At 27.6% G+C, this 12,434-nt stretch overlaps 4 protein-coding genes across 8 annotated transcripts; 2 read left to right on the top strand and 2 right to left on the bottom strand.

Annotated features, from left to right (window-relative positions):
• The first annotated feature begins 150 nt into the window (after positions 1 to 150).
• Positions 151 to 1,114, top strand: LOC117156125 (uncharacterized). Its single transcript, XM_033332883.2, has 2 exons — positions 151 to 398; positions 566 to 1,114. The coding sequence occupies exons 1-2, from the start codon at positions 375 to 377 to the stop codon at positions 941 to 943; spliced, it is 402 nt and encodes a 133-aa protein (XP_033188774.1). The 5' UTR covers positions 151 to 374; the 3' UTR covers positions 944 to 1,114.
• arg (arginase) lies at positions 891 to 2,616 on the bottom strand. The gene is made up of 7 exons (XM_033332880.2): positions 2,465 to 2,616; positions 2,323 to 2,395; positions 2,033 to 2,238; positions 1,798 to 1,961; positions 1,600 to 1,715; positions 1,410 to 1,532; positions 891 to 1,347 (listed from the first exon to the last, which is right to left on the bottom strand). The coding sequence occupies exons 1-7, from the start codon at positions 2,561 to 2,563 to the stop codon at positions 1,112 to 1,114; spliced, it is 1,017 nt and encodes a 338-aa protein (XP_033188771.1). The 5' UTR covers positions 2,564 to 2,616; the 3' UTR covers positions 891 to 1,111.
• A 141-nt stretch (positions 2,617 to 2,757) lies between these two features.
• On the bottom strand, positions 2,758 to 5,830 carry LOC117156120 (fumarate hydratase, mitochondrial). Of its 3 annotated transcripts, none has more exons than XM_033332874.2 (7): positions 5,560 to 5,830; positions 4,624 to 4,758; positions 4,338 to 4,538; positions 3,984 to 4,266; positions 3,647 to 3,909; positions 3,186 to 3,575; positions 2,758 to 3,109 (listed from the first exon to the last, which is right to left on the bottom strand). In XM_033332874.2, the coding sequence occupies exons 1-7, from the start codon at positions 5,683 to 5,685 to the stop codon at positions 2,981 to 2,983; spliced, it is 1,527 nt and encodes a 508-aa protein (XP_033188765.1). In that variant the 5' UTR covers positions 5,686 to 5,830; the 3' UTR covers positions 2,758 to 2,980. The 3 variants fall into 3 exon arrangements, with proteins under 3 accessions (XP_033188765.1, XP_076474636.1, XP_033188766.1); XM_076618521.1 differs by lacking the exon at positions 5,560 to 5,830 and adding an exon at positions 5,154 to 5,284; XM_033332875.2 differs by lacking the exon at positions 5,560 to 5,830 and adding an exon at positions 4,836 to 4,963.
• Positions 5,831 to 5,884: 54 nt separating this feature from the next.
• Positions 5,885 to 12,406, top strand: LOC117156122 (acyl-CoA:lysophosphatidylglycerol acyltransferase 1). Of its 3 annotated transcripts, XM_076618523.1 has the most exons (7): positions 6,011 to 6,771; positions 7,657 to 7,874; positions 7,959 to 8,173; positions 8,256 to 8,529; positions 8,630 to 8,781; positions 8,860 to 9,133; positions 12,095 to 12,406. In XM_076618523.1, exons 1-6 carry the CDS (start codon positions 6,737 to 6,739, stop codon positions 9,094 to 9,096), a joined length of 1,131 nt encoding a protein of 376 aa, XP_076474638.1. In that variant the 5' UTR covers positions 6,011 to 6,736; the 3' UTR covers positions 9,097 to 9,133; positions 12,095 to 12,406. The 3 variants fall into 3 exon arrangements, with proteins under 3 accessions (XP_076474639.1, XP_076474638.1, XP_033188770.1); XM_076618524.1 differs by having other exon boundaries at positions 5,885 to 6,771; positions 8,256 to 8,520; positions 8,860 to 12,406; XM_033332879.2 differs by having other exon boundaries at positions 6,015 to 6,771; positions 8,860 to 12,406.
• Positions 12,407 to 12,434: the final 28 nt, after the last annotated feature.

The raw sequence follows: 12,434 nt of genomic DNA, 5'->3' as shown, positions 1-12,434 counted from the left end.
TTTTAATGAATTAAAAATTGTGAAGTATTGTAACCATAATTCGATCACGTGACGAAAAGATGTTCTATTATTATCTTATATTTATTATGCAATATATATATATATATATATGTATGTATGTATAGCTTATATACTGTATATATATATTTAGGATTTATTAATAACATGTAATAGGATTTAATTTCATTATCAGCAGTGTCTGTTTCGTTATTGTATATTGTACTTATATATTGTAATACCAATTTATACTTATCGATAATGGAATAATGTAAGTAAAAACATAATTGAATGTTGAACACGAGACAGTTACGGTGTTTGTAAGGTTACTTCAAACGTATCCGTAGGAAAATACTTCCTTACAAATTGATTAAAAGATGATGATTACAAGACAATTAAAGGTATGTATTTAATACATGTGATAAATCAGTATTGTGATTACTTACATACGTTATTATTTAAGAGATTTGCTTGTTATTTCTTTGCATAAAACCTAACCTACAAATTGTATAAAATAAAAGAAACAATTTGTAAATACAATAAAACTTTTTTTCCATTTTATATCTAGATACCTTCACTTAAAAATTTATCAACAATAGCCCTTTTTGGAAGTGTTATTGTTACAGCTACAGGACTTATTGTACGATATGATTTAGAAAACAAAATTCGGAAAACAACAACTTATAAAAAGGCATTGAAATTATTTTATGATCATAAGGAAACCATTAAACATTTAGGAGAACCTATAAAGGAAGGAAGAATAACGCTTCCAGAGTATAAATCTGGAAATATTAAGAAATTCGGTATTAATGTAAAGGGGGCTAACACTACAGGAAAACTATATTTTGAATATCAAGTTCAACCGGATGAAAGTACTGAAATAAAGAAGGTAGAAATTAAATTTAATGATATTGCTGATAAGATATTTGTGATTCATAAAAATTAGTGTATATAATAATGAAATATATTGTATTCTTTTGTTTCTCCCTTATATTTTTGTGGTATTGTTTAAAAGTATACAAAAGTTTGTTATTATATAAGCTTCAAAGGAGAATTGACATGGCAACTTGATTATCTTTAATGTTATAATATCATCAATAAAGATGATTATAATTTATCTAAATGTCTGTAATGGCATATCTGTAACACCCTTTGGAACTTTAAGACCTCTTCTGGTATAACCAAATCCAGCTTGAATTATGTGTATAGCAGCTTCAACAGTTAATTGAATATCATGTTGATTACCAATGAAAGGATTTACTTCTACAAGATCCACTGCATTTAGTCTTTTAGTTCTGTATAATATTTCCATTAAGTGAACAGCTTCTCTGAGTGACAATCCACCACGTACTAAAACAAATAAACTGTAAGAATTAGAATAAAAATTATCTAGGCAAAAGCAGATAATTTACCAGGAGTTCCTGTACATGGTGCTTCTAATGGGTCTAAGGAATCAATATCAAAACTAACATGTAATGATTTTGATTCATTAGGATCTATTTTATTTAGTGCCATGTAAACAACATCATGAATACCTGGACAAAGATATCATTTAATAATTGATTTGTTAATGTTTTGGTCAGCTTAAGTATATAATATTACCATATCTTTCAACATCTTCCATACCAAAAGCAGTAATACCAAATTTTTCAATAACTAATCTTTCATAACGATCAACAGATCTTAATCCAATATAAGCTACATTTCTAATTGATAACCTGTAAATAATTATAACATATTTAATATATTATTTTATCTATTTCGTTTTGGTAATATTATTGTAATATAATTACAAATTACATTGGCTGTTGCCAATCCATTCCTGGCAGATGTGGCCAGTAATCAGCTAATTCAGAAGTTAATAATGCTACAGGCATTCCATGAACATTTCCACTTTCGCTAGTTTTATTTGTATTTAGATCTGCATGAGCATCAACCCATATAACAGCTACATTTTCTTTTTCCTGTAATGGTATAAAGTATAATATACAATGTGGAAAGAAAAAGCTGTAATTTTTAAAGAAGTAAATTATACCTTAACATGACCATCTATAGTTCCAATTCCTACACTATGATCACCACCAATAGTCAATACTCGTCGATCATCTTTCAAAATTTCTTGAACCTTCTCAGATAAATAACTTGTACAGCCAGCAACATCACCCAAGTGTGACATGTTATTTACTCCATCTACATTTTTTGCTTTATATGAAATATCACCATAATCTTTCACATCTAACCCTTTTTTAATGTAAGGAGTTACAAAAATTAGATTTTTAGTTTTTAAAACTGTTTGAAATCAGTGAAATATATAATAATAATTACCTAATGATTTTAATTCTCGCACTAATCCAGCTGTCCTAATTGCCTCTGGACCATGTGCTACACCTTCCTTATGCTATATTTATAATTGCTGTATATTATTACTTTATACATTATGTTACTATATTACCATGTACTATAATACCTGTCCTTTATCAAATGGCACCCCAATTATTCCAACTTTGCCATAATTGCGATTTCCAAGTCTGGTAATAACACTTTGTATTTTCTTTAATATATTCATTTTGTATATATGCTGTTTTAATGTAGAATTTAATAAGCTAAAGTAACTGTTTATTGACCTATGCCCTCAGACTGTTGTAATACATATCTGTTGTAATATAGATAACACATGAGATTTACAGTACAAATTATAACATAGTTGTGCAAGAACAGAACTTAAAAAAAACTTAAAAAGTATATTAAATTGAGGATTACTACTTGTCGTAATATTTCGCATTTATTATGTGTAACATTTCTTACAAATGATTTATTATATAAATTATTATTAGATATGTATAATTAATACGCAATAAAAATACTTTTAGTATTTGATAATAATAATACTTATATCACAATTTACAACACGTAAACAAAAAATTTATTCAATAGCTAACAATTAAAAAATTGTTATTCTTAACTTCTTTCTGTGTGCTAAAATTTATTTGGGACCAATCATATTTTCCGGCTTCACCCATTGATCAAATTGTTCTGCAGTTATGCCATTCTTCAATGCTGATTCTTTTAACGTGAGATTTTCTGCATGGGCTTGCTTGGCAATTTTAGCAGCCTGAAAAATATAACTTTTATATTATATTTGAAGACTGTAATAAACCAGTCTTCTTTTAATTAAAGAATTGTAATACCTTATCATAACCAATATGTGGATTTAAAGCAGTAACAAGCATTAAACTTTCGTTCAAAAGTTTACTGATACGATCTACATTCGGTTTAATACCGACGACGCAGTTCTTTGTGAATGAGGCACAGGCATCACCTAATAGTCTTGCAGATCTTAATGTATTTGCAACTATCATAGGTTTAAATACATTAAGCTCAAAATGGCCATTACTTCCACCAATAGATACAGCAACTTGATTACCCATGACTTGGCAACAAACCATAGTCATTGCTTCGCATTGTGTTGGATTAACTTTACCAGGCATAATAGAACTTCCTGGCTCATTTTCAGGAAGAGATAATTCCCCCAGACCGCAACGAGGTCCACTTCCCAAAAATCGAATATCATTAGCTATCTAAATAGAAATTTTATATAACGTAAAATAACAAATATAGATTTTTTTAATTGAATATTCTTTAAACATACCTTCATAAGCGAAACTGCTACTGTATTCAGCGCACCATGCACTTCTACCATAGTATCTTTAGTTGCTAAAGCTTCAAATTTATTAGGAGCAGTTACAAATGGTAATCCAGTAATTTCTGCAATCTTTGCTGCTGATTTTTCCGCAAAACCTTTTGGTGCATTTAATCCTGTTCCTACTGCAGTACCACCAAGTGCTAACTCATATAATCTTGGAAGAGTATCTTTTACCCTTTTAATGCCATTACAAACTTGTGCTGCATAACCTGTATTACAATTATTTGCTTTTATAAAAATAGTTTAATACATATATTTTAATCCTGAATATTTTAACCCCAACCTGAAAATTCTTGTCCTAGTGTTAAGGGCACAGCATCTTGAGTATGAGTTCTACCAATTTTTATAATATCTTTCCATGCATTAGCCTTTTCTTCTAATGCTTCATGTAATTTTTCCAAACCAGGAAGTAATACCCTGTTAATTTCCAAAGCAACTGCTATATGCATAGCAGTAGGAAATGTATCATTGCTACTTTGAGATTTATTTACATGATCATTTGGATGGACAGGATCCTTTGATCCAAGTTTACCACCAAGTAATTCAATTGCACGATTTGAAATTACCTAAATAGAATAAATAAACTAGTTACAAGTCTATCCAATTATACTTAAATTATTTAATAATGTGTCAATACCTCATTGGTGTTCATATTGCTTTGCGTACCAGAACCTGTTTGCCAAATTACCAGTGGAAAATGATCTTTATAAAGGTCTCCACATATAACATCATCTGCAGCTTTACTAATAGCATCTGCTATTTTTGCATCCATTCCATATTCTTTATTTACAAGTGCAGCAGCTTTCTTTAATATACCCATTGCGACAATAACCCCATACTAAAGAAATATTCAAAATATAAACTAAGAATGTTATATGCATTAAAACTTCCTTTTTCTATAATAAATAATTAGATTTCCTTACAGGCATTCGTTCAAAACTATCACCAATTGGAAAGTTCATTTTTGACCGCATTGTTTGTGCTCCATAATATTTGTCAGCAGGAACCTTTAGTTCACCAAAAGTATCTCTTTCAATTCGAAATTCACCACTGGACTCCTGAAATTACAACATTAAAAATTTATTATAATACTAATGATGAAATTTGTTTATAAAAATAATTTATGCTCATATACCATATTGAGAAGGTAAATTATATAATAGAACTGAATGAATATAGCTTCAAAATGAGTACTATAGCAGTTTGAACAGAGGAAATTGAAGGTCAGTCAGATGAAACCATGTATGTGATAATAGATATGTACTCAGATAGGTTTTTATGCTTGTACAATATCAAATTAAAAAAAAGGGAACACAACATAAAAGAATTATATACATAATTATGTAATATAAAAATGAAATATATAAATATAGTATCTTCCATTACATAAACATAAGGATTTAATGTCACGTTTAATTAATATTTTCTATAAAATAAAAAATTTGTATCATACCATCTTGTTTCATAAAATTCATTCCACAATCTCTATTTTCATTGAAAAAGTTCCTGTTTACGTTTTCGTTTAGAGATGATTAATTCGATTAAATGTCAAACGTGTTCAATTGTTATATTACAAATGACATCGTAACATCTCAAAAGTATGCTAAAAAAATTGTTTATGACAAGGCAGTACATTTTTTGTTTATAATATTCTGCAAAATTATTTCAAGAACTAGTTCTTTAATGATTATGTAAAAACAATGCACGAACTAATTTAAAGATTTTAGACGAGAATAGTAGAAAAGAGTAAATTGCGAGAAAGAATAAATAAAATAATTTAGCTATAAATTTAAGAAAGCGTTATTGAGAAATGATACATTTTTAAGTCATAAGATTTATTTTATATGACATAGTGGTACCTTTTTATTGCCTTTAGAAACTACCGATGTATACAATGACAGCCTTAATGTTAAAAAAGCCGATGATTTCTTTAATTCCAATAATCCATGATTGATAAGTGAACATTTCAATAAACTTAATGTCATTTTAATAATTTTTAACGTCTAGTTTTTTTCAACAATCGTTCCAGAAGTTAAAAAGGATCGAAAGAATAAGTAAAAATGACTGAAAACGACACAAGAGCAGAAGCTCTGATAGAAGTGTGCACTAACGAGTAGCTTGAAAACTAAGCACAAAATATGTTATAGTTAGATAGATTCTACGTGAGCTGAGTGAAGATATCAATTTTATTGCAGTTGCAAACATACAGTCAAGATATTGTGCGCAAATAAATAAGACCGTGATTGGTTTATTTAGTACATTAACTGATTTTAATTAGTTTAATATTATTACAAATAAAAATGTATTCTGTTAGATTGCAATAAGATTATTTGGAGTTTATGAAGTGTTATTCTTATAAAAACCGTCTTAGATGTATTTTAATAGAAACATGTAAAAGAAGTAAACGAAAAGTTTACATGTTGGTATTTGAAATTTCTGATTGGTGAGCTACCATCCTGGTTTCCAAAAACATGAACTTTCAAACATACCATATAAACGTACACATGAAATTCTTTTCTTTTTGAATTGTTCTTCTTTCAATTACGAATACAATGTTGACCAATTAATAGTATGTTAATTATCGGCTAAATTATGTAGTATTTTTACCAACCTATTAACTTTCGTCGCCATTGTATTTATGTTATATGTGCGTGGTGGTATTGCGTGTAGTTGAAGTAACAAAATTATGGTGTATTTTTGAAAAAAACGTCATCTAAATAGTAGTCGATAACAAACCGATAAATTTGTGTAACACGGTCTTATCATACTAGTCGTGTGTCAATTGGGACTGGGAATTTCTAGTGATATCGAGAGTAATTATTCAACGATTAAACGAAGCGGTTAACGCGTTTATTGAATTTTAACAACTTTAGCAAAATTTTAAGATTTACGTCTCATGTAAACAGCACGAGAATCTTTACATGTCATCCCGCTTAATGATCCTTATTATGTAATTTATGCAAAAGGGAATGCTATGCACAAAAAATTGTGGTTAAAACTTCGTCGAGTTTGCATTACAAGTGGTGTCTTTCGAAAATGACTGACTTTTCTTCCTTTTCTACTTTTACGAGGTAAGTTAAAAACGTGTTTTATCAAATGCAACATGTCCCGTTCCCAACTTCTATGTAAATAAACAAACGTTTCTTACTACAATTACAAGTTATTTTACGAACAACATGTCTTCCAACTTTTAATTTGATAAAAAATACGTTTTTTATCCTTAACCTAGAATGTCACGAGTACCGGGCTTCTTGTTCTCAAGTAATTTCTAAAATAATTTGAAATCATTATAGCATTTTAGCATAATCAGTTGTATTTTTTAATTTCTTGTAATATATGTTTAAAATTTATTTAACTGAGATATGAAACCCGACTTTGGTATATAACCATTGCACATAACCGATCATTAATGTTAGATTAACTTATATTTATTTTTCAATTAAAATTCTGGAAAAAAGCTTAATTTTAAGTTTAGAAAGCGTAATGTGCTTTGGAGAGGCAATTTCTAAAATTAAGAAATTTTGTATGATATTTATTGGTTTTATTTAAGATGTTGTTTAAGTTGTGAGTTAAAGTGTGGTTTAAGTATAATTACCTAAAATAAATGTTTTCAAAAGTTAATTATTGTAATCAAGGAACAAAATATCAATAAGAGTTTTACGAGCAAAAATAATATTATTTCTTTTTGCAAAGTTATATGATGAAATTTTACATTAGTATGACAAATATTATTGCAAACAAAGAATGTTTTTGTATATTTATTGGATGCAAATTAAATTTTATGTGACAGAATCACATTATTCTATTAAATTATAGTTTAGCCATATTGTTATGAAAGATATAAACAATAGTCTTATGAGCCCTCAAAAGTTTAATAAAAGAAATAAAAATAAATATTTGAGTATTTAAGAATTATTTTTATGACTATAAATTTTAGTGTATTTATGAATTTGCAGGGTAATCAATAAAGTATTAAATTTTGTAAAATGTACTATTAGAACCACTTTTGTGATACTCAACAATATTTATTGTATACCAACATATGTAGTATGGATGACATTATTGTTCCCTATAAAAGTTTATCAACCACAAGTATATTGGAGAATCGAAGGATTATTTTTCCATTGGCTGTTAGCAATGGTATCCACGTGGACTTGGTCTGCAGGTTATGATAGTGAGTATACAAATAATTTATATATTTAATTAAAATAGCATTATTAAAATAATACTGAAATAACAAATAACATTTAATTTATAGTAATAGAACAAGGTGATGATATACAAGAAATTATTAGTGAAAGAACATTAGTAATAGCAAATCATCAAAGTACTGGTGATGTTCCTATACTCATGACAACATTTAATGCTAAGCCAAATGTATTACCTAATCTAATGTGGATTATGGATAGGATTTTTAAATTTACTAACTTTGGTATAGTTTCTATTTTACACCAGGACTTCTTCATTGTATCTGTAAGTGATTATAGATTTGTTAGTTTATTAATAATATCTTAAGTAACTGGGTTACTTTATTTTTGATGATATTTTGTGTTAGGGTCGAAAACAAAGGGAAGGGAGTTTAAAAAAGCTAGAAAAGCATTTAAAAGAAGCATATATTCCATTGAGCAGAAAATGGATGGTTCTCTTCCCAGAAGGAGGATTTTTATGTAAAAGACGAGAGACATCACAAAAATATGCTAAAAAGAATAATTTGCCAATTCTTGAAAATGTAACGTTACCGCGAGTAGGAGCAATGCAAACTATATTTGATACGATTGGTCCATCACAAGAAAATAATACAGCAGAACAACAATTGAACAGTAGGCCAAGTAAATAATTTTATAGAAACTGTAGTTTAACTTAAGTTCTTGTTTAATTACAATATATTAAGTAACATATGTATTGCTAATCTGTATAAACTTTTTATAGATATGACGGCAGCTAAACCACAAATCAATTGGATTCTAGATATAACGATAGCATATCCTCAAGGTAAACCACTTGACTTACCAACAATTATAACTGGTTCACGACCACCATGTGAAACAGTATTATTTTACCGAGTTTTTCCTAGCTCAGTGGTGAGTTTTTTAAATATATGTAGACCGTCACTCATTCATATTTTCCATGAGAATATTTTATTACATCATTGATTTTAGGTCCCACGAGAACCAGAGTTATTGTCTAAATGGTTATATGATAGATGGGTTGAAAAAGAATCACTTTTGGAAAACTTTTACAAGTATGGATCATTTCTTGGCACTCAAGCACCTGTCAATGAAGGTTCTAAAATCCATCAGGATCCATTGAGATTCCTAGTCCTTCATTTATTTTTTATAACATCTAGTTATATACATTATAATATGTTTACGTATGTACTATCTTGCTTTTGGTAAAGCGTTTTATACTATACAAGAAATTACGTTCAGATACGTAAGTAAAATTAAATTGTAGTAAAGTAAAAATATTCCTGCCTCAAATATTATTCTTGATGTTAACTAACAAAACTAACGGATGTATGGATTGTCAATTTCAAATGAATGTTTGTAATCTAATTATGCCATAGGTAGTGAATTGCAAGTACCCGTTTCGTTACCATTCAGGTTTAATCGTCATTATTTGCCTATTTTGTTGATGGTACGAATATAATTTCAAGTATGCTTCATATTACAATAAGTTATCAACAACTTTATGAAGGACTGGGATCTCCAAAAATATTAATTTGAGACACTTATTTGCTGCTATTTTTCCATATTGACTTCACAACAATAACTTACAGTTCGCGGTATAGTATAAAACGCTTATATTTGATAAACAAAATTAATAATAATAGTTCGTTAATAAGTTTATTTTACTTGGATAACTAGTAATTCAAGATAATATCAGTTTATTTTATTAAGTATCAACGCTTAAATTTCTGGATATATAAAGCTTCATAATATTTTGCATGAAATACTATTACGTTTTAAAAACGATTCAAGTTTTTTTTTTTATAATAAATTCACGATAAAATTACACTTCAATATTCATATTGCCTATATAAAAGAATAATTTAATGTTTGTTGATTCAATTATAATATCTAATGCTACTAGTTGCATGATAGTTCTAAAACATTCTCTATTGATATAAATGTTATCTTTTTATTTGTTCATTTATTATAAATTGCGAAAATGTATCTATATTTGATTATTTGTCTGGAGGACTTGGCAGCATTTCAGGCGATTTTCATAGTATCCTGCACGTATGTTTTGTAATACGATATCTTAAATATTATCTTGAAATGGAATTGCGAAATGTAATAGTAAATTGTTACTGCTGTTTTGAAGCAGTGATAGTAAATACCATTTCAAAGAATATCCATTTATTTGTGATACATGATAAGAAAAAAGTATTTTTCAATGCGAAGTCAATCATATAAACATAATTTTTTAAATTACATACTAGAAAACTTATATAAGTTCATAACTCTATGAAGAAGTAGATGTGAAATTTGACGTAAATTGTTTTGAAACTTGGCAGAAATAAAAATAAAATAATATCTTTGGAAATCTGTCAAAATAATTAAGGTGTGTACTTTATTGTTAATCTTCAACCAATAATAACGCTGTTCAGTGAAAGAAGACGATACGTCAGCCGTGCCTTGTTCCTACGGACAAACCTCAGTGTTAATTGTATATACGCATATGCAAATCTCATGCATAATTTTCATAGTCAAATCAACGCCTACAATTAGTTCTTAAGATATTCATATTACATCACTTTATAAAGGAGGAATTTTGCATGTATGTAGAAATAATAGAGTTATTAAAGACAGGTTTTTAATGCTGCCTAATTGGTTATTGTAAAATAAACGTATAGTCCAAATTGAAAGCAATTTCTAGACTGATGGATCAAAGAAGTAATTAGCCAATGCACACACAAAATAAATATTCCTTGTCATGGAATAGCTGTAGTAGTTAAATTTTGGTTATGATTATTATTAATGGGAAATTTTTAAAATGTAACAAATTCAATAAGATCAATGTTGATATCAACTGATAGACATAGATATTATTTATGTATAAAAGATTAAGTTTCTATAATATACGATTGCGCGCATTAAAACACGGAAATTTCGAACACAAATTTATATGAAAGTGTGTTATTAAAATATACTATTATTCCTGACATCTTTTGCATTTGATTGCATTTAATATAAAATATGTAGACACAAACTATCTTCAAGTATCTTATAGGCAGTATCATGATAGGAAAAAATGATCAAATCAAAAGAATTTAGATTTGCGAATTCACTGATTTCTTGTATCCTATTTATGTCATAAATGCATTTTTACTTGATAAGATGATAAAACGCTGTTATTGTTTTATTTAAGAGAATACTTTAAATCATGATGAAATCTCTAGTCTTGGTAGCAAATTTTAGAAACGATAAAACGAGGTTCTAAATATGTCACCAATTGTACTATAAGGGATTATTAAATTTATGAAAATAATTTATGTTTTTGCATTACGAAAACTGCAGTACGTCGTTTAAAGTTATTCAATTAAAAGAAATAAAATTAACTATATTGCTAATAAAAAAAAAAGGTTACAAAATATACATTAAGATTCTGCTAATACTTAATTGTAATGTAAAAATAGCATAAATAAGTTCTTATTTATGTTTAAGAATATAGAAAGGAAACAAAACAAAATGTAACATAATGCTAATTGCATAATAACGTATTTACTCCATTATAAGGGCCAATATTTTCGAGATATTTAGCTACATTAGATTTAAAATAAAACATATAGTACAATAAAAATTAAAATGTCAAGATTCATTAATAATACAAAATGCTGTAATTAAAAACAATGTTGTATTTATTACAAAATATATTTATAACTCTATGGTTATTACATTAAGCATTTATTTCTGTGCTGTGTGTGAATTACAAAGCATATTGTTGAAACCTATCACATTTTATACAGCACACTCTCTAACAAAATATCAGTATGAAGAAGAAAACTAAATAATGAAGAACTGGTTGTGTTTGCTTGTGCTTTAATTTTTTTACTCTTAGTGCTTTCATAAAAGTATTTCTATAAGAGGCATTTATATTTATTATATTTCAAACAAAGCTTTGTTATTATTACAATATCAAAGCGTGTTTTACATATTATTACCTTATATTCTTTTTTAAAGATATACATAAGTAGCATTTAAGATTTGTAATGTTATAGATAAAATAAAAATATCGAAGTTGAAGACTTTACAGTATATACTGATATTTGCAACATTAGTGTCCTGTATGAAAGGTGTTTAGAAGCTTTGATTTTATACTTGTACATTGCATACGGTTTTTTAAAAAGTATAAACATATAGCTAAAAAAGTGTTTAACTATTTTTTCAGAAGAAAGTCATTGTAACAATATCCGCGAAGGAGATGTGTAACGCTCAAAAAATGATAGGTCATTTCTGTGCAATGCACGAGGCAAATATATTACACTTCATATTTGTATCATAAAAATGTTTACACAATTTGCCGTGTTTTTGACTGCATCTTAGGTATGACTGCATATTGATATTCATAAATATTATATAAAAACAAATGTAAAAAAGATGTAACTTAGCGTAAGTCCCCGAAATTTTACAAGAAAATACCTTGCTTGTATTCTTTTCTTATAAGAACTTTAATAAAATTGTTTTTAAATTACGTATAAAACTATTTTTGCATAATTTAATTTGTTATT

Source organism: Bombus vancouverensis, chromosome 5 (assembly GCF_051014615.1).
Source record: "Bombus vancouverensis nearcticus chromosome 5, iyBomVanc1_principal, whole genome shotgun sequence".
NCBI classification, from domain to species: domain Eukaryota; kingdom Metazoa; phylum Arthropoda; class Insecta; order Hymenoptera; family Apidae; genus Bombus; species Bombus vancouverensis.
Note: the sequence above shows the minus strand (reverse complement) of the source record. Positions and strands in the feature narration are given on the sequence as shown.